The sequence below is a fragment of the Zeugodacus cucurbitae genome, chromosome 5, assembly GCF_028554725.1.
Source record: "Zeugodacus cucurbitae isolate PBARC_wt_2022May chromosome 5, idZeuCucr1.2, whole genome shotgun sequence".
In the NCBI taxonomy this organism is placed as follows: domain Eukaryota; kingdom Metazoa; phylum Arthropoda; class Insecta; order Diptera; family Tephritidae; genus Zeugodacus; species Zeugodacus cucurbitae.
The window spans coordinates 62,880,460-62,899,957 of NC_071670.1; the positions used below are offsets into that span (position 1 = coordinate 62,880,460).

The 19,498-nt window shown below is 32.9% G+C and overlaps 1 protein-coding gene across 4 annotated transcripts in view; it reads left to right on the forward strand.

Annotated features, from left to right (window-relative positions):
- The window catches only part of LOC105208857 (rhophilin-2-A), a 273,352-nt gene extending 254,514 nt beyond the window's left edge, over positions 1–18,838 (forward strand). For all 4 annotated transcript variants that reach the window (XM_054230613.1, XM_054230612.1, XM_054230614.1 and 1 more), the window contains 11 exons: positions 5,348–5,464; positions 5,561–5,688; positions 13,874–14,027; positions 14,126–14,267; positions 15,054–15,370; positions 15,433–15,577; positions 15,840–16,114; positions 17,606–17,738; positions 17,889–18,211; positions 18,273–18,425; positions 18,496–18,838. In XM_054230613.1, coding sequence (XP_054086588.1) covers positions 5,348–5,464; positions 5,561–5,688; positions 13,874–14,027; positions 14,126–14,267; positions 15,054–15,370; positions 15,433–15,577; positions 15,840–16,114; positions 17,606–17,738; positions 17,889–18,211; positions 18,273–18,425; positions 18,496–18,699 — 2,091 coding nt within the window. In that variant the 3' untranslated portion in view covers positions 18,700–18,838. The remainder of the gene's footprint in view (positions 1–5,347; positions 5,465–5,560; positions 5,689–13,873; positions 14,028–14,125; positions 14,268–15,053; positions 15,371–15,432; positions 15,578–15,839; positions 16,115–17,605; positions 17,739–17,888; positions 18,212–18,272; positions 18,426–18,495) is intronic.
- Positions 18,839–19,498: the final 660 nt, after the last annotated feature.

Here is a 19,498-nt window from a genome sequence, read left to right on the forward strand (position 1 = left end):
GATTTTAGTTCATCGATGCACTCTTGTCGCGATAATCCACGTCGAAAGTTGTGAAAAATGATCGCACGAAAATGACAAAACGTTCTGAGTGATGTTATGCTAAAAAATGTCAAACTTTCCAATGGAAATGCCAGATTGCACCTGGCAACACTTAGTGTTGCCTAGGTCAGAAATATATATAGCAGCCCTCGTACCTGATCTTCATAGATTTCTCAGTTTTCCGACGATTTTGCAGAAGTTTCGACAATAATAAATTCACAGGCGGTAATTCTTAATTTGTTTTAGAGAAATACTCTGCCTAAAAATAGGTGGATTGATGGTTGCTTAGAACACAGCAGTTATACAAGCTAGAACATCACGTCCGAATGGCTGTCGAGCATTTTATTGGGAAGAATTCAATGAAATGTCAGCTGATAGCAACAGAGGAAGAGGAATGTCCTCACTGTGATGGAAGGGTCCCATGTTGTAGATGATTGGCATCAATAATGAAGAGATAGAGTTTAGAAGCAATTTTTTTATTTCGAAAATTTTGATTTTTGACTTTCGAAAATAGGTGCTTTGATTGCGGATTTTATAATTTTCGGCTTTGTGTGTTTTGATTTCAAAAATAAGTGCTTGAATTTTGAAAATTTTAATTTTCGAATTTCGAAAATGAGTGCTTTGACTTCGAAAATAAGGAGGATTTTTGTCTTTCGATTTGATTTCGATTATGAAATTATGATTTCCGATTTTTTAAAATAGATACCTTGAAATATATATTTATATAATATATTTTATTTGCTCAATTTTTTTTTCCATATTCATTATTGAGGCTATAGACAATATACTAGTATCTATACTGTATTGTGGTTATCGCCATTCCTCTGCCGAGCGCCTTGTTTGCTATTTGTTATATTGCCATATTGTTTGCTAAAGAAATTATTATTGCGCTTGGAGCTTACAGCTTTAGCAAATATGTGTTATGTACCTAGCTACATACTTACAAACGACATTGTGGGTGCTTCGAACACAATAATCTATGTTCCCCACTTAGATATCTACACAAGCATACATGCATTTATATAACATGAATTTATAGAAATTTATGAATAAACACACACATTTCTGTTTGTATGTCAATAATTGCCGCTTTTACAGCATTTTTCGCCAACAACAACAACAACAACAACATGCATGTAAATAGTGTCAACAACCTTTTTTGTGTTCTTAACTGTGTTTGCTTGATGTCTTGACGCCAATTTAATTTTTTTTTCAACTCTTTAACAAACTGCCAGCCACCAGTAATACAAATGGGTGTAACAGAAAGCAAATAGACAACACAAAAACACACACTCATACATACATATGTTTGTATGTATATATGTTTGCTGGTACTTGCGGTTACACTTTGTTTGACGCGCTGTTCAACTACTTGCATACCACAGTACCACAGTTGTTGCTATTGTTGTTCTATTTACATTTTACGCTTTACCAATCCGACATTGTGATTTTCATGGTTCGCTGTAAACAATTGTCGGCAGTTTGCTTGTGCGGTTGACTTGCTCTTGGTTTCTGGTGTGTAGCGTTGTTGTTTTTGTTTTATAGCACATCGCTTTTGTTGTCAGTGTCGCCTCCGTTGTCAGTGTCTTTGATTGCCATTTGCATGCGATGACATTCGTCAGTCAGTTGGTGGCTCTCAGTTGTGTTGTTGTTGTTGCTATTACCACTTTTCTGCTTCTTCCTACTGTCTGCAGACATACATGAATACCTTTATACAAACATACACATTTACATATGAAGCTTATGCACCTATTTTTTCAGCATTTGTTGTCCATCATTTTTGGCAGTTGACATTTCTGTCCATCCGCAAGCACGCTTACATGCCATAATACGTTATGTGGATATACTAGATACATAAAATGTAAGTTTGTGAGTGTTTACTCTAATATGGTTATGCCATTCAACTTTGTTATGTGGGCCAAAAGTTGAGTTTTGTTCGCCATAATTTTACATTTAAACTAATTCTGCATTAATTGGCCGCTTTTGGAGACTCACTTTATATGGGACAGCATTAATTGGGCTGTGATATATATTTATAAGTGAGTATATAAGTAAATTAATTACAACGTAAAGCTTTAATATTGAATTGAATAAAATATTATAATTTTACTAAAACATTTGCTTTTATGTTATTATTATACCTTGTAAAAGAAAATTGCAAAAAAATACTTAAAATTTTATGCAAAAAAATATATTCTTTATATATTTAACAGTTTCATAGACACATTTTTTTCTTATACTTCGAATAGAAATACTTTTTTTTTTTTGTTACATCTTATACATTATATTTATATTTTTATTTATTTATATTTATATCTTCATGTCTTCACCTATGTTAGAAGTCAAAATTGCCATATATGTAGTACCAGCACACTTGAAGAGACTCCTCAGACCAAATCGCTTTGATATAGTTGCACGCCGAATTCATTATCATTTGCAGGCTTATCAATCGTGGCTTTTCGATACCAATATCCAATATGAAGGGCATGAGGACTTAATTGTTCCAGTGGGGTGATGCACCAAGCCATACAACGGTCTCTCTATTAGAATAATTTTCCGTGAACAAGTCATATTAAGAAAAAAATTGTTCGGTGATCATATAGTAATATGATCTGACTATGTTTCTTCTGTTAAGCCAATGATATTTATTTACAGTCAGTAAAAAATTAACATTCGGACGTTATTCGTGAACTATGTTATGGTACAAAATTGGTCTTCATAATACGTATGAGACTGTTAATGCCACGCTAACTGTGGGCAATAGCTTTATGTGATGAAGACATTTATTTTTGTCATGCCATACTTTTACACTTCTATAACTATATTTAATATTAAATTTAGATTAATCTGCTAATATTACATGTCTCCAAAATCGAAAATCTTTATTTTTGTGCATTCTAGTAATTTGTAAACGTTTCATTAGGTTGCCCACCACAGCACGGTGGAGGTTCCGTCATATTTTGGGAATGTTTTGCTGAAGCTGGAGTAGGAAAACTTATCCCAATCACTGGAATAATGAGTGCCAAGAAATACATTGATATTCTAAGAAAAAATGTCAACCAAAGTGCAGATAAACTTGGATTGAGGGGTCGATATTTGTTTCACCAACTCTGGATATTCGTCTTTGGATTTCTACTACTGTCCATTCTACCTAAAGACAACACCTCAAAGTCCAGATATAAACCAAATTGAAAGTTTATGGTCTATCGTTAAAAATGGGTTGAAAATTTACAATATTAGGGACGGAAACAACTTTGTGAAAAAAGTGCCAAAAGTGCCCCAAAACTTACAGTTGAGGAAATCAATGCAAAGGCGATTGTACGAAGTTATTAAACAAAAATTATATCTCACTAAGTACTAATTTGAATTTAAACTATTGATTACAGGTGTCAGTTGGGGGTGTACGAATACGAATTTTGCGTTTTTGTGGAAATATTATTAACTTTTATATAAAAATCAATACATTTGACATTCTGCAGTAAATTTTCATCCAAATCTAGTTTTTGTTATCAAAATTGGTTTGAAAATGTTTATTTTCGCTGAAAACATTGGGTGTTTTTTTGCATACTGTATCTAAAAAAAATTCCTTTAGAATAATATAGCGTGTAAAATAAGAAAAAACAAGTAAGGAAGGGCTAAGTTCGGGTGTAACCGAACATTTTATACTCTCGCAATTTATTGATGTAATTTTATAAAGATAACACAAGTCGACCCATATATTTGGTATAAAGTTCAATAGAATAACGAAAATCATCATAAATAGTATATGGGGACTGAGGTAATTCCTAAACCGATTTCACTCGTTTTCACCACCAAGATACAATGTATCGAAGACTATACGCTCACTTAATTTAATATTACTTATAATTAGGTATATGGGATCTGAGGGAAGTTATGACCCGATTTTTACCATTTCAGGTACAGAGAGAAACTGTTATAAGAAAAAAATTCAGAGGGAATGAATTACATTAAAATATCTGAGGGATTTACCTATATTTTCGGTGAAAAATTAACCTTAGGCACTGAGTTCTTCATGTTCGATATCAGGGGCCTTGAAAAGTCATGGTCCGATTTTGACAATTTTTCCACAAGTGATGTCACAGCTCAAATACAGTATTTGTGTAAAGTTTTATTCCGCTAGCTTCATTGATTCCTTATGAATACATTATAAAGTGAACGAATCAGATGGAATTCAAAATTGAGTTATATGGGAAGTAGACGTAGTTGTGAACCGATTTCGCCCATATTCCACCCGTGTCATCAGGGTGTCATAAAAGAGTTATATACCGAATTTCATTGAAATCGGTCGAATAATTCTTGAGATATGGTTTTTGACCCATAAGTGTCACGCCAACTTTTCCAAAAAAATTACATCCAAATGTGCCCCTCCCTAATGGGATCCTATGTTCTAAATTTCATTTTCATAACTTTATGTATGGCTTAGTTATGACATTGTATAGGTTTTCGGTTTCCACCATTTTGTGGGCGTGGCAGTGGACCGATTTTGCCCATTTTCGAAAGCAACCTTCTCAGGGTGCCAAGGAACATGTGTTCCAAGTTTCATTAAGATATCTTAATTTTTACTCAAGTTATCGCTTGCACGGACAGACGGACAGACGGACGGACAGACATCCGGATTTCAAATCCACTCGTCATCCTGATCATTTATGTATATATAACCCCATATCTAACTCTTATATTTCTTGGTGACACAAACAACCGTTATGTGAACAAAACTATGATACTCTGAGCAACAGGGTGCGAGAGTATAAAAATTGAAACGATTTTTTTATGGTAGAACAATGGCTAGCTACAAATTTATTTAAATTGCTTAAGTATTTTGCTGTACATTTTTTGTCATATAATCATGCATATGATGACATACCATTGCTCTTAAATATGAATTGTGGAAAGCAACATAAATCTGACTTATATATTATATATACATTCCAATTTCCCACCGATTGTACTATTTCTACTGTAACTATTTCAGCTGAGTCATCAGGCGAATTATTTTCACCAAAATTCAGATTAACTTTATATGATGCAATTAAGTATTTATCCAGCAAGTCCAATTAGTATGTTTGAGAACCCAGAACATAATGTATAATTGAATGTGTGTATGTATGTATATCTAATCTGCCATAAGATGTTGAATTTTTATTATGCTACATTTTCGCGTATTCATTTAATTGTATGACTCATTGCTGTGCTACAAATATATAAAATAATAAAATATCTTGAAATTCCTTCTTCTAAAAATCAGTTGACTAATCATTAATTCTTCTTAATTTTTTCCTCTCTTCAGGGCTCCGATCCGCGTGCGGCCACATGCCGTGGAAAATTACAGAATCGTCGCTGCAAATTGAATCAGGAAATCAATAAGGAGCTGCGACTGCGCGCAGGCGCTGAAAACCTATTTAAAGTGAGTAATCTTATTTTTGTATATGGATATGTATTTTCGCATGTATTAAGCAGAATTTAGTAATCCTCTACTTTATTTATTTATTTGTATTTGTAGGCCACCACAAATCGCAAGCTGCGCGACACAGTTGCCCTCGAGCTGAGCTTTGTCAATTCCAATTTACAGTTGCTGAAAGAACAATTGGCTGAGTTAAATTCTTCGGTTGAAATCTATCAGAGTGATAGGTGAGTACGGGTGAAATAAGTATATGTATACACACGTATAGAAATTTAAATATTCGCTTGTCACGCCAAGAATTTTATTTATAGTCACATTGTTTGGCATACATTCCAGGAAGTGTTTCATTGAGATTGCAAAAATTTATTACTACAACTATTTTATTATCTATAAATGGCATTTTATGTTCGTATCAATTTCAAAACAATACGGCTCACGTGAATCAAATAAATTCCACAACAGACTAATAGAACAAAATGGTATTTAAAACTCACCTAGTTATTTGTATGAGAATGGCTGGAATTTTTTTTGTAATTTGCTTCAATTTTTTGCGCCAATCACCAAAACGTGTTAATATGCGATTATACTATAGTGTAGTGTCGTAATAAGTTTAACCCATAGCCAAAGCCATGTAATTAGCTGTTGACTTTAAGACGAGGAATTTGCTGTGCAAAAATAATAAATGTACACGTTTATTACAACGATTGTTGTTGTAAGCCATAGCGCGTGCTAAATGCGAATATTTCCAAAGTACCGTAAATAATAATGACTCATAAAAATATTCTCGTTTTTACTGTACTTCTATGCATAACTTGTGGTTGACTTAATGTGAATAAATGTTTGACTATAATACGGAAAAATAAATTTGTGGTTTATAAAATGTAATAGACAACGGTAATTTTAAGAGTTATGAAGCATAAAATATTTTTTGCATAAAATTAAAATAAACTTAAAAATAAAACAAATAAATTTTTTCCGTAAAATTTTGTTTGTAAAAAAACTGAATATAGAAAAATAAATTTTTCTCGTAAATAAAATAAATTTAAAATACATTTTTTCCGTAAATTTATTTATCCATTAAATTAAAATAAATTGCAAAAATATATATAAAAAAGTAAATTTTTTCCGTAAATTTTTTTTTCATAAAATTTTGTTTGTAAAAAAACTGAATATAGAAAAATAAATTTTTCTCGTAAATAAAATAAATTTAAAATACATTTTTTCCGTAAATTTATTTATCCATAAAATTAAAATAAATTGAAAAATATATATAAAAAAGTAAATCTTTTCCGGAAAATTTTTTTTTCATAAAATTTTGTTTGTAAAAAAACTGAATATAAAAAAATAAATTTTTCTCGTAAAAAAATAAATTGAAAACAAGTAAGGAAGGGCTAAGTTCGGGTGTAACCGAACATTTTATACTCTCGCAATTTATTTATTTAACTTTATTTATATTATATAATACACAATTTGACCCACATATTCGATATATGGGGCCTTAAAAACCTATGGTCCGATTTCGGCGATTTTTAGAATGGGGCTGGCACACTATTAACATAGTATTTGTGCAAAGTTCTGCACCGATATCTTCACTAGTGCTTACTTTATATATTGTAAAGTAAAGGATTCAGATCGTCTTCAAAGTTCTGGTATATAGGAAGTAGGCGTGGTTGTGAAGCGACACAACATATCATTGGGATGTAAGGAAACTATTACAAACCAAGTTTCATTAAAATCGGTCGAGTAGTTCCTGAGATATGGTTTTTGCCCCATAAGTGGGCGACGCCACGCCCATTTTCCATTTTGTAAAAAAAACTGAGTGCAGCTTTCATCTGCCATTTCTTATGTGAAATTTAGTGTTTCTGACGTTTTCCGTTAATGAGTTAACCCACTTTTAGTAATTTTCAACCTAACTTTTGTATGGGAGGTGGGCGTGGTTATTATCCGACTTCTTTCATTTTTGGACTGTATTAGGAAGTGGCTAAAAAAACGACTGCAGAAAGTTTGGTTTATATAGCTCTATTGGTTTGCGAGATATGTACAAAAAACTTAGTAGGGGGCGGGGCCACGCCCACTTCCCCAAAAAAATTACATCCAAATATGGCCTTCGATCCTACGATCCTTCATACCAAATTTTATTTCCATAGCTTTATTTATGGCTTAGTTATGGCACTTTATGTGTTTTTGGTTTTCGCCATTTTGTGGGCGTGGCAGTGGTCCGTTGCTCATTTTCGAAAGCAACCTTCCTATGGTGCCAAGAAATAAGTGTGCCAAGTTTCATCAAGATATCTTAATTTTTACTCAAGTTACAGCTTGCACAGACGGACGGACGGACGGACGGACGGACAGACAGACATTCGGATTTGAACTCCACTCTTCACCCTGATCACTTTGGTATATAACCCTATATCTAACTCGTTTAGTTTTGGGTGTTACAAACAACCGTTATGTGAACAAAACTATAATACTCTCTTTAGCAACATTTGTTGCGAGAGTATAAAAAAATATATATAAAAAAAACCAAATTTTTTCCGAAATTTTTTTTTCATAAAACTTTGTTTTCCGCAAAAATTCTCCATAAAAACTTTTTTCCATAACATATTTTTTTATAAATTTTTTTTCGTTTATTTTTCAAAGTCATTAAAATATATTTGATTTGAAAAAAGAGGCGAAATATAGTAAAATAATATATTAGACAGCTGATTTAATAAATTCTCGAGCTCTATTCATCTATAAACTCTTGCTGTTCACTTTATAACAACAACAAAAGCATATTATTTTGTGTAATTGTTCTAATTCTATCGATTTATTTCATAATTGCTCATATAAATTGCTGATATTTTTGCTTTCGTTATTTCAATTACACTTAATTGTGGTAATTATCATTAAAAAAAGTTATTGTTCACTACCTTATATTTTATAACAGTTATACATATATATGTATCAAAACGAGGAAATGCCTATACTGATTGTTTATAAATGAGGAAATTCTAGAGACCACTGCCATTTTTTACCTAATTATTTACACATGAATCCTGAAGGGTTAAGAAAGTCACTCATACGCAGTGTACTCCTTCAACACAAATTTACTTTCCTAGCAAACCATAATTATATATTTAATCATTCACAACTAAATTTTTCGCACTGTCTCCTCTGCATACTCCTATCTACATTTATTTCGCATTTTTCTCATTTGCGTCGTAATTTCTGGTCAAGCGCGTTTTCGCTCAACCATGCGGAACTTCCAAAAAGCTGCCAACCGTTGCTATTTAAAATATTTTTTTTTGCTATTTTATATAATTTGTTGTTATTTTATATATTTTGTTGTTGTTATTTTAATTTTTCTTCTGTTTATTTTTCATTGCGCCTGCTAATATTTGTGCTGTTGCTGATTATAACAAGTGCTTTTTGTTGTTTTTTTATTGTTATTGGAATCTCGAATTTAAATGTTTGCGCGAAATTTCTCTCATTTCTTGTGTGTGTATGTGTGTTTATAAGGAACAAATACCGGCATGCCGGCACACCTGCATAAATATATTTGCGTCAATGCTTGTACTTTGTGTGGCGTTTATTAGAAGTAAAGGCTTATTGGCGATAATTTGCATGTACGAGTATTTATATATTTATAGCATGAGATAAGTTTATTCAATATATTATAAATAGCCGTCTCGGTGAACTTGGTACATGAGTAAAATAAATTATTGACTTTGTCATTCAACAAAAAAATATTTATTTTTCATAATTAGTTTGTTAACGGTACTTTTTTTTACAAAAATTTTTTTTTTCTATTTTCTCTTTGTATTCATTTATATTTATTTTTGTCCATAACGATAAAAATAATTGTTTAAGTAAAGGGTGTTTTCTTGGCATGGGGCTCTCAGATATATAATTTAATTTTATGGCCAATAATATTACTTTATTATTAAAAAAAAAATAATTTTATATTAAAATTGATTTCGGGCAAGTGACTGGCTCGAATAAATAAATTTCGCCGAGAGTATTAATTTTTGACCACTTTTTGTCAGCATAAACATTGAAATGACAAACTAAACTGAGTATAAATCATGTAACAGCCGTCAAAAAGACCAACTCCGAAAAAAATTGAAAAACTACACGTCTGAAAAAAACACTCTTTATATAAATTTTTTAGAAATAAAAACAGTTTTTTTTATTAGTTTTTCTTAAATTAATTTATTGGAATTAATATATATTTTTCAAATCAAAGATTTCTACAACAAAAATTAAATATAAATTCTTATACTAAACATTTTTTAGTTTATTACTAATACTCAAATACTTCATTTATTTCATAAGCTTAAATTTACTAAAAAAATTGAAATGTCTGGCAACACCTCTAATAAAATATTTTACCTAAAAGTTTCTTAAATTTATTTAATTTTAATAAATTTTTTGATTAAGATTTCAAACAGGTGGCAACCCTTTTCTTCTTACTTATCAATTCCTTCAGTACAATTTATAACTAAGTATTTCCTCTAACCGCTTAAAACGTTCTCAAGTTATTTTTGAAGGATTAAAAAACACGTTTTGGTTGTTGGCGTAGCGGAATACAACTCCATAATTATTTAAAATACAGTTAAACATATTGTATTTTTGAATAGAAGTGTCATATTAATTTATCTTCTTACATAATTCACCACTTATTTCAACCTTTTTCGAATAACATTTGGCAATTCAAGTTTTAAATTTTCCGTTCTTAAAAAAACTGTAGAATCCAAAATAGTCTATTTGTCCATATTTCATATGTAACATGTGCACCAACTCATAATTTGAAATTAATAATTAATATTAAAAAAAAACTAATGGAAATTTTTGCTTTTCACAATAAAAAATGGGTTGAAAATTTTCAAAAACTTTAATTTTTTAGACCAATTTTTTCAATATTCGCATTTTGCAACGGTTAATGACATAACAAAATATTTATTTTTAATTATATTTTCTAACAAATTAAAGATTACATTTTTTTATAGTTATAGTTATTATTTTTTTTATAGTTTAGAAATATGCCAAAAATTGCTCACCAGCAAAAAAAAAAAAAAGAGTTCGAAATCTCACATTTAAACGCTTTTGCAGCATGAAAAATTAATTTCCGTTATCTTTTTGCATTGTTTTCACTTAATCTGTCTGATCTCTTACGTGCATATCTTTTTTAATTAGGAATTTTTTTCAACGTTTTCTTTTTTCGCATTTTCCACATTTTTGTTTATCTAAGTTTTATCGCTTAACCGCAAAGTGCGCGGAGCTTGCGTGTTTCATAGGCTTTGTCGGTTTTTTTCATGGCAGAGAGATATATATATAAACGTTTTTCGTTTTTGGCGCTCGTTGCGTAGCGCTTTAATTGCTTAAGCGTTGTTGCTTTTTGTTTTTGTTTTTGTTTCTTTTTAGCTTTTTAAGCAACTATTATTATTGTGATTACATGCTTGACTTGCAAACCGCTTGACACGCGCTGGTGTTTTAGATTTTTCTAACATTTTCAATTTGTTGTTGTTGATGTTTAGCATTTTTTTCATTTTCTAGCTATTTCAACTATTTTTTCTATTTTAATTTAATTTTTGTTTTTTATTTTTTCCATATTAAGGTGCTGCTTGTTTATTGCTGCAGCTCCAAGTTGTTGCTTTTGTTGTTAGTTATTGTTTAGCAGCGTGCCACTGCAGTTGTGATTACTTAACAGCATTTGCAACAACAACTACAATTACATTTACTAATAATATTGTTGTATAAACAATCGCACATTTGCAATTATAATTACACTCATAAATACTTTGCTGCTCGTGAAACAATTTTTTTCTTCACATTTTCTAAATTCATTTGTCGATATTGTTTTCGCATATTCATTGCGGTATTTTTCAATTCTATTTTTTTTTTTAATTTATCACTGCAATTATTTTTTCACTTTTTTTTGTTATTATACAATCAAGTAGTAGCCAATAAATGCATTACAGAATCAATATGAACGGTCAATGAGGTGATTTAAGCAAAACTGTTTACCACACAAGTGGTTAAATTATGGTTTATTTTGACTTGCCGTTATTGCATTTCAACTTGTTTGGTATTTAAACAGTAGCATGATCTCATATAATATAAAAAATAAAATTATTGTTTTATAATAGCTTACAGTTATGTTAAGCGTAATATTTTAAAGAAAAATAAATATTTTTATAAGACATCAACACTCGAGAATGATACGCGATTGATTTATAGCGATCAAAATAGGTTCTAGTCACGAGGTTTACTTCCAGTGAGGATTCTCTTGAGATCTAAGGACAGTAAAAACGTGTTGAAACCAGTTTTAAAAAATACGGTGAACCCGGGTCCAAATCGAAGTTCGATTTTTGCTATTTTGATATCACCTGTGGTTTCCTGACGTTTTGTCCTTAAACGGTTCCAATAGCTTTATATAAAATAGTCCATTTCAAAACAGTCGATGCAAATTCTGCCATGCGCATACCAAAATGGCAAAGCTACCATATGTCAGCTAACTGTTGCGTCAACTCAAAATTTGTATTTGGTTCATCCAAGTAGTTCATTCGAATAACAGACACCAGTTCCATCAGTTGTCACATATCGATTCCAAAATCCTATTTTATTTCGATTAAACAGCTCCAAGCACTGTTCAGAATCTTCAATTCATACAGCATCCAGCTTATCCAGAAAATTCCTATATCCACATTTTCACTATATACCCATGATGGTAAGATGGATTCTTCACTTTAACTTCATCAATTTCAACTTCATTATACCTACAATAATCTAGAAAGATATTTTCGTCTCTCTTTTGACATTAATTGTCTTCATTTAAATATGATCTATATGGAAAATATCAAACCGCTAAAGAATGTATGTTTCGCCTGGTACAGAGCCCGGAGTCACTTCAAGCCACTTTTTAGTGGTAATTAACCCACTAAATTTCTTATTATAAAATATTTCTTATAATAAAACCACTTACGTCTATCAAAATGATATATCTTACTTATAAGTAATCTGACATTGAATACTCTATGTTTTTTGAAGGCTTGTTCTAACTTCAGAACATATGGAATCAATTATAGCATGTTCTCCTTACGTGATTCCTAAAATACTTAGACTGTATTAAACATCCTTCGTAGTCAACAGGTTGGCTGCGACCGGAAGAGAGTTGAGTTGAGTTGTTTTGTTTTTGTTTTTAAAATACACCATGACAAATTTATAAATATATTTCTGTTATTCAAAAATGTCTTAAAAATCCAGTAGAAAAAAGTTCATAGACCTCTTAAGACTTTCAGAACCCTACATATGGAGGTTAATAAATATATAAAAGCTTTAAAACATCTTCTTTCAAAATATTAATTCCATTGTTGCCTTTGTAAGTGCATCTCTCTTAATTATCGCCATAATCAAATCAATGCCGCGCAATTTCAAGGTGTGTTACACGCTCAGCGGATGTGTGTCAGTTGTCACCGTTATTAATCACAACTTCAACAAAACAGCAGCTTAAAATCTGACAACAACAGCATATAACACAACAAAAGAGGTGTGCCCAAGATGCCTAATAGGTGCGAATAAAATGCTTCAACGCTGAGCTTTGTCTCCTCACAGCCTAATTTAATGAAGCTTCTTCTCTACAGCAAAGAAAGAGTACTTCATACAAAACTAAAAGAATGCGACTTTATTTAGGAGCAGAACAAATGGGAAATGTATGTCATGCGCAATATTATTTATTTGCGATTGTGACAATTGGGTGCTGTCACAATTTTGGCAGCGCGCATGCTTGTATGTGGAGTAGCACAGCTTCATTTAGAGAATTCGGCAAATCATTGCTTTAAGAATTTTTTTTTTTGATATTTTGTATTATCAGTTGAGTTGTTCATAAAAAGCGTGTCACGACTGTCCGACAGTTTGCGGACATATATGTGTATATATACAGACAGGCGGTAATTGCGCGCCGCAAACAACAACATAAAACCACAATTCTGCATTAGCTCTCCGGTGTACTCACTAAATTGCCTGCCGCGGCGAGAGAAAATCTCGCAGATTACATTCGCATTATGTTTCGTCTTATGGCATTAAAGCTTTGCGCCTTTTGTTGCTTTTGTTCTGTTTGGCTAATGCGCCTCAGAACATTTGCGGCCGGCGAAATTTGTATGGACTGTGTCGTTGGCCCAAATAACTGCAGGCGATTGGGGTCAAAGTGCCAAATGGCACTTGATTGCTGTTATGGAATAAAAACTAAATAAAAAATTAAAGAATAAAGGAAAAAAATAAAAAATAAAATAAAAAATTAATGAAAAATCCACACAAAGCCAATGAAGAAGAAGAAGAAACAGATTTTATGTTTATATTCTCCTTTCTTTAAGTTCTTAGAAACCAACAAATTTCTTGCGCTAAATAATCTCCTTTTATTCATTTCATTTACAGCCATGAAAATTTCATGCCAATGATACCGCTTGGCTTGAAGGAAACAAAAGAGATCAGTTTTATGGAACCCTTCTCCGATTTAATTTTGGAACATTATAGCGAGGAGCCATCGCTATACTTGGATGCCATCGCCGACATCACAGACACCAGACAGGTAAATTACTTAGTCCACATACATTGCAGTCAAACCAAAGACTTAAGCAACGAACTTGTTTGCATGAACTATATTTTTCTCATATTTATACTCTCCAGGCTTCCAGAACACCATCACGCGATGCACAAGGCGTTGCACTTCTCTTCCGTTACTACAATTTACTGTACTATGTTGAGCGGAGATTCTTTCCGCCAGATCGGAATTTGGGCGTTTACTTTGAGTGGTACGATTCGTTAACTGGTGAGTAACCAATAATTTATACAATATTTATGTATAATATTTGGGAAAATATAGGTTAGGGGAACTCATGAACCAACTTCTTCTATTTCTGTCAATAAATCAAATTTTACCTAAAATAAAATGTTTGCTTAATGTCATAGAGTCAATATGAGGCGCGAAAATCATTATAGTAGATATATAAGAAACTTGACCCAGGTCTTGACCAATCTCATCCATTTTAGATTCAAAATCACATTGTGGAAAAGGAAATATGTCAAATGAATCGCATTAAAATTATATACACAAAAAAAAACGTTCAGCATAAAGTCAATCCGAGACCGTTAAAGTCAACCAGAAGGTCCAAAATTATTATATTAGGTATATGCGGTTCAGGTCATACTCATATTACATATTGACCGATATTTTCTGTATAAAAACAACTATAAGCTAAATCCTGAGATTCGGAATCTGAGGGTCTTGAAAATGTAAAGTCTAAATACGACCATTTTTTAGGTGAGAATTGGCATTTATTCCGATTTATTAATTGATCAGGGATCGGATGAAATTTAGTATTATGTTATAGGGAAAGTAAGCGTGGTCTTAGTGCGATTTATAACTGTAATCTAAGGATGTTAAGAAAATAATATGAACTAAATTGGCTCAAATTGGTCGATGAGTTGCTCAAATACGGAAGTTCTGGTAAAAGTGGGCGGTACAATCATAATTAAGCATAGATTTGTTAATCGACTCAATTAAGGATTTGCCTCTAATGAGTTTTATTTCACTTGTATGCTTTCCCAACCACAGGTGTACCCTCCTGTCAGCGCACCATTGCCTTCGAGAAGGCCTGCACGCTTTTCAATTTGGGCGCCATTTACACACAAATCGGTGCACGCCATGATCGCACCACCGAGAAGGGTTTGGATGCGGCTGTGGACAGTTTTCTGCGCGCCGCCGGCATTTTCCGACACATCTACGACACATTCACCAATGCGCCCTCTATGGATCTGAAACCGCAGGTGCTCGACGTGCTCGTCTCGCTGATGTTGTCACAGGCACGCGAGTGTCTCTTCGAGAAGTTGCAGCTGCAAATCGAGGCGCTCGGTCTCACCGAGTCCAGTCATGTAAGTGCCGAGACACCAGTGTTGCTAATGCACCGATTGATTATTTTGCATTATATTTACAGCTCTTCAAAGACTTGGCAGGTGAGGCAGCGCAGCTGACGCTCGAATACAATGAAATGCACAAAAATATACAGATGAATGACACACACACATACTTGCCGGAGTGCTGGGCTGGGCTGGTGCCGCTCAAAGCGGAGTTCTATAAAGGTAAGCAATTGTTGTTGGTGTTGGTGTTGTTGTGGCACTTGCCGTTTTTGCAGCTGAGAATGTTGTTGTGTTGCTGTGGCGTGCTTGGAATGCGACTGGCTTACCTTGCGCGCACACACTTACATCAGAGATGTATGGCGCACGTGTTCACGCAGCGCTGCACATTTCAATAATAATCATAATCATAAGCTTTACTAATCGTTCGTCACCTTCTTTATTTATTCACGCTTCTCTCTCTTCTCTGCTTTTATTTGCGCTGCAGCTCTAGCCCACCATTACGAGGCGTGCAGCGTTGACATGGCCGCCGATAAGTCGTCACTAAGCACCAAGAAGAGTCAGGCCACCTCACATGGCGGCACCGCCAACGAGTCATTTATCGGTAATGCGCGGGAGGCGTTACGCGCCGCCGCCGCTGCCATTGAAGAGAGCGAGGAGGATGCGGCGAGCGCGACGGCGCTGAAACGCGCCCATCTCAAGGAGGCGCTGGCTAGTCATGAAGAAACGCAACGCCTGCAGCGCATGTGCCGTTTCTTGAAGGTGAGTCTTAGATTATACATATGTATATATAAATATTATATAAAATCACTGTTGTGCTGCTAATTGCGCATTGCTTTCAATTCACAAAGTGCTGCCATATTCAGCATTGTTGTTGACATTTGACATTAGTTAATCACCACATAACACAGCATGTCTGTTGATGGCACACCACAAAACGCCCACCAACGTTTGATGCGCGCGCATCGCTGTGCATTGCCAAGTTTGTAGAGGCGCAAGTAATTTATTGAAATATGCTGTTGTGGAGTCTATTTTATCGTTTGGCCTTGATTGTTTATGAGAAATTGTAAATCTTTTGAGAAAGAATGCGCGCGCTTTGTAGTAAAATTTATGCAGATGCGCGGACTTGATTATTTACGCTTAATAAATAGTTGCAGTTGATTTTTCTGTAAAAAAATGTTTTCTTCGAAATTTTTCGAATTCGAATTCTCATAAAAGTTTGAATTTCGAAATAAAAACTTGTATATACTAATTTCGAATCCGATTATTTACGATTAATAAATTTATAAAAAAAAAATTCGAAAAAAATTTGTTCTTCGAAAATTATCGAATTCTATAAAATTTCGAATTTCTAAATTAAATAAAATTTCGAAATAAAAATTTAAGTATTTCGTATTGGACTATTAACGGTTAATCAATATATTAGTCTTTTTTCAAAAATAAATTATTCTTTGAAAATTTTCAAATTCGAATTCTCTAAAATTTGGAAATAAAAATTTATGTATATTCATTTTAAATTTGATTATTTTCGGTTAATAAATTTATACGTTTTTTTCGAAAATAAATTATACTTCGAAATTTTTCGAATTCGAATTGTCCAAATTTTCTAATTTCGAAATTCAAATTTATGTATACATACTAATTTCGAAATTGCGAAGTATGGGCATTTTAGAATTTCTAGAACCTATAGTGGTTAGTGGTCATGCGGTATCGTATTTGCCGATTCCATATTTTTAGTCGTAAACCAGAACCATGTGGATGGATTGGTTTCCGCAACCTGCACTAGATGCTACCAGTGGTTGTTTAATGCTAAATTGAGCCCTCGGTGTCAACATTTCGGAGCTAAGCTAGGGATTCGTAAAGTAAAGACGGTCACAGGTCCTACGAAGAGTCGCGAAAAGCCTCGAATAAGACCGTATCATTTCTAGTACCAAACAATGCGGTCATTTTAATAATTATTATTTGAAAGAATTTTTTGATGGTAAAAATGCTACTGACCGAGTGCTTTAGCTAACATTAGTTAGACCAAAACTAGTGCTAGTAGAATAAAATCTATCTGAAATAGAGAGCTCCAAATCCTTTTTAAGACTTACTAAATAAAAACTCAAATCACTATTCCTATTTTAAGATGCGTACATACAGTATTCATACACTTTTATTCTATTGTTTTGGAAACCCTTAGTAGATTCTATGTGTAAGAAAAACGTTCCAAAATTTATTACAAGTTTTCATAACTTTTTCTTATTTTCCCAGAACAAACTAAGTCTGACGCAGGTTCTTAAAGAAGCCCACTACAAAACACAAGACGAATATGAGAAATTTTTGGAAGAAGCGCCACAGAATGACATACAAGACGATTTTCACGTGATAGATGCTGTAACAGAAGGTACGTTTTTCGAAAAGTTTGATATAAAAAACTTTAAAAAAGTTTGGTCTAACTAAAAACATAATCTAAAACTGCTGGATTTTTTAAATGTAGAATTTAGTAATTTTTTGAGTAATTTTCTACAATTAATTTTTACTTTCCACTTCATAGCCTGTTCGAAATTCACACTCTCCCTAACCGGCCCCGATTTCACATCATACAAAGTGGAGGACCCCTTCAAGCGCCTTGGACCGATAGCGATTTTCTCGGCACGTCGTCACTGGACTGCGCCACGCTGTGTGCGTCTGCAGAAAGGCTCGTCCATCTATCATGAGAGCGCGCACGCACACTATCGCTGTCATTGTCCAACGCCGAATGAGGGCCATGAAGTTGGCTGCAGTCAATACAAAGAGGATGTGGAGAGTTTTGGTTTTCATGTGCGTGGCGATGCGCCGGTCATAATAGCGCATGTCGAAATCAATTCGTTAGCTGATGTAAGTCTTTGTTGTTAAATATTTTTATGAAGAATGATTTTTAATTATCATTTTTTAACAGTTGGGCGGCATTAAAGAGGGTGATTTCATAGTGGAAATTGCCGGTATCGATGTGAAATGGTATTCACACCAACAGGTAGTGCGCCTAATACAATCCTGTGGCAGTACGCTGGAGCTGAAAGTCATTACGCCAATGGATAGGAATTATCTGAAGGTGAGGTCTAAACACAATATTTTTTTTAACTTTTTTATATAAAATTTATTTTTTTATTTTCAACACACAGCCACTTTCGTCTAAAGGCTCCATATCCACGCTCTCTGCTGCCAGCTCATCCGGCGTTTCGTCCGGTTCATCAAGTCCAACGGGCACCACAACAAAACCAAAACCACGTTTCAAGACCACATCGCCGAAGAGTCGTCTCGGCAGTCTGTCATCGAGTTCATGGAATCCCTTCAGACGCACGCCGAGCTTAGCGAAGATCTTCTGAAGCACAACAAAAGCAAGCAGCAAATAAAAAAACTCCATTGGTGGCCATTTTGTGCGTTTGGCGTGAAATCCTTCCGCATTCACATACAATATTCATTTAACTAAATAGACAATATATTATTATTATGTTTTTTACTATATTTGTTTGTGTGTTTATTTCTTTGTTTTTCTTTTATTGTCAGAAAGGAAACAAAAGAATTTTCAGTTGAAATTGAATTTTTTTTTGCGATTTTTTCTTAACAGTTTTTTATTTAAGTTTGCATGCCGCAATAATTTCGTTTATTTTCTGGGTTATGGAAAATATTTGTTAACTGTAAATTATATGCAAAAAATTTAAAAAATATTTTTCTATATCAATATTAAAATGTAAATTGATAAAAGTTATTTGGGGGAAAATAAAGTTTAGTTAAGACAAAGCGCTTTCAAAACAACTGAAGGAACTTAAAAAAAAATTAATTAAAATATATGAATACTACAAAAATTACTGTTATATGGTATATAAGTATTTTTGAAATATAAAAATATGTTTGTAAAGCAATCGACGAATCCATATATTTACACCATAAGTTTGTTTTTTTTTTTTTATATATATACCAGTAAATATTTATGTAATATATAGTACTTATAGCTTTTGAGAAGCTTAAAATATTATTTTATATGTATGTATGTATATTTTAATGCCATTATGTAAATAATAATGTGGCGTATGTTTATAGTTGTATGTTAAATATGCACAAAATAATTACGTTTTATAATGTACATATATAATAACATACATATATACTATATATGTATGAGGG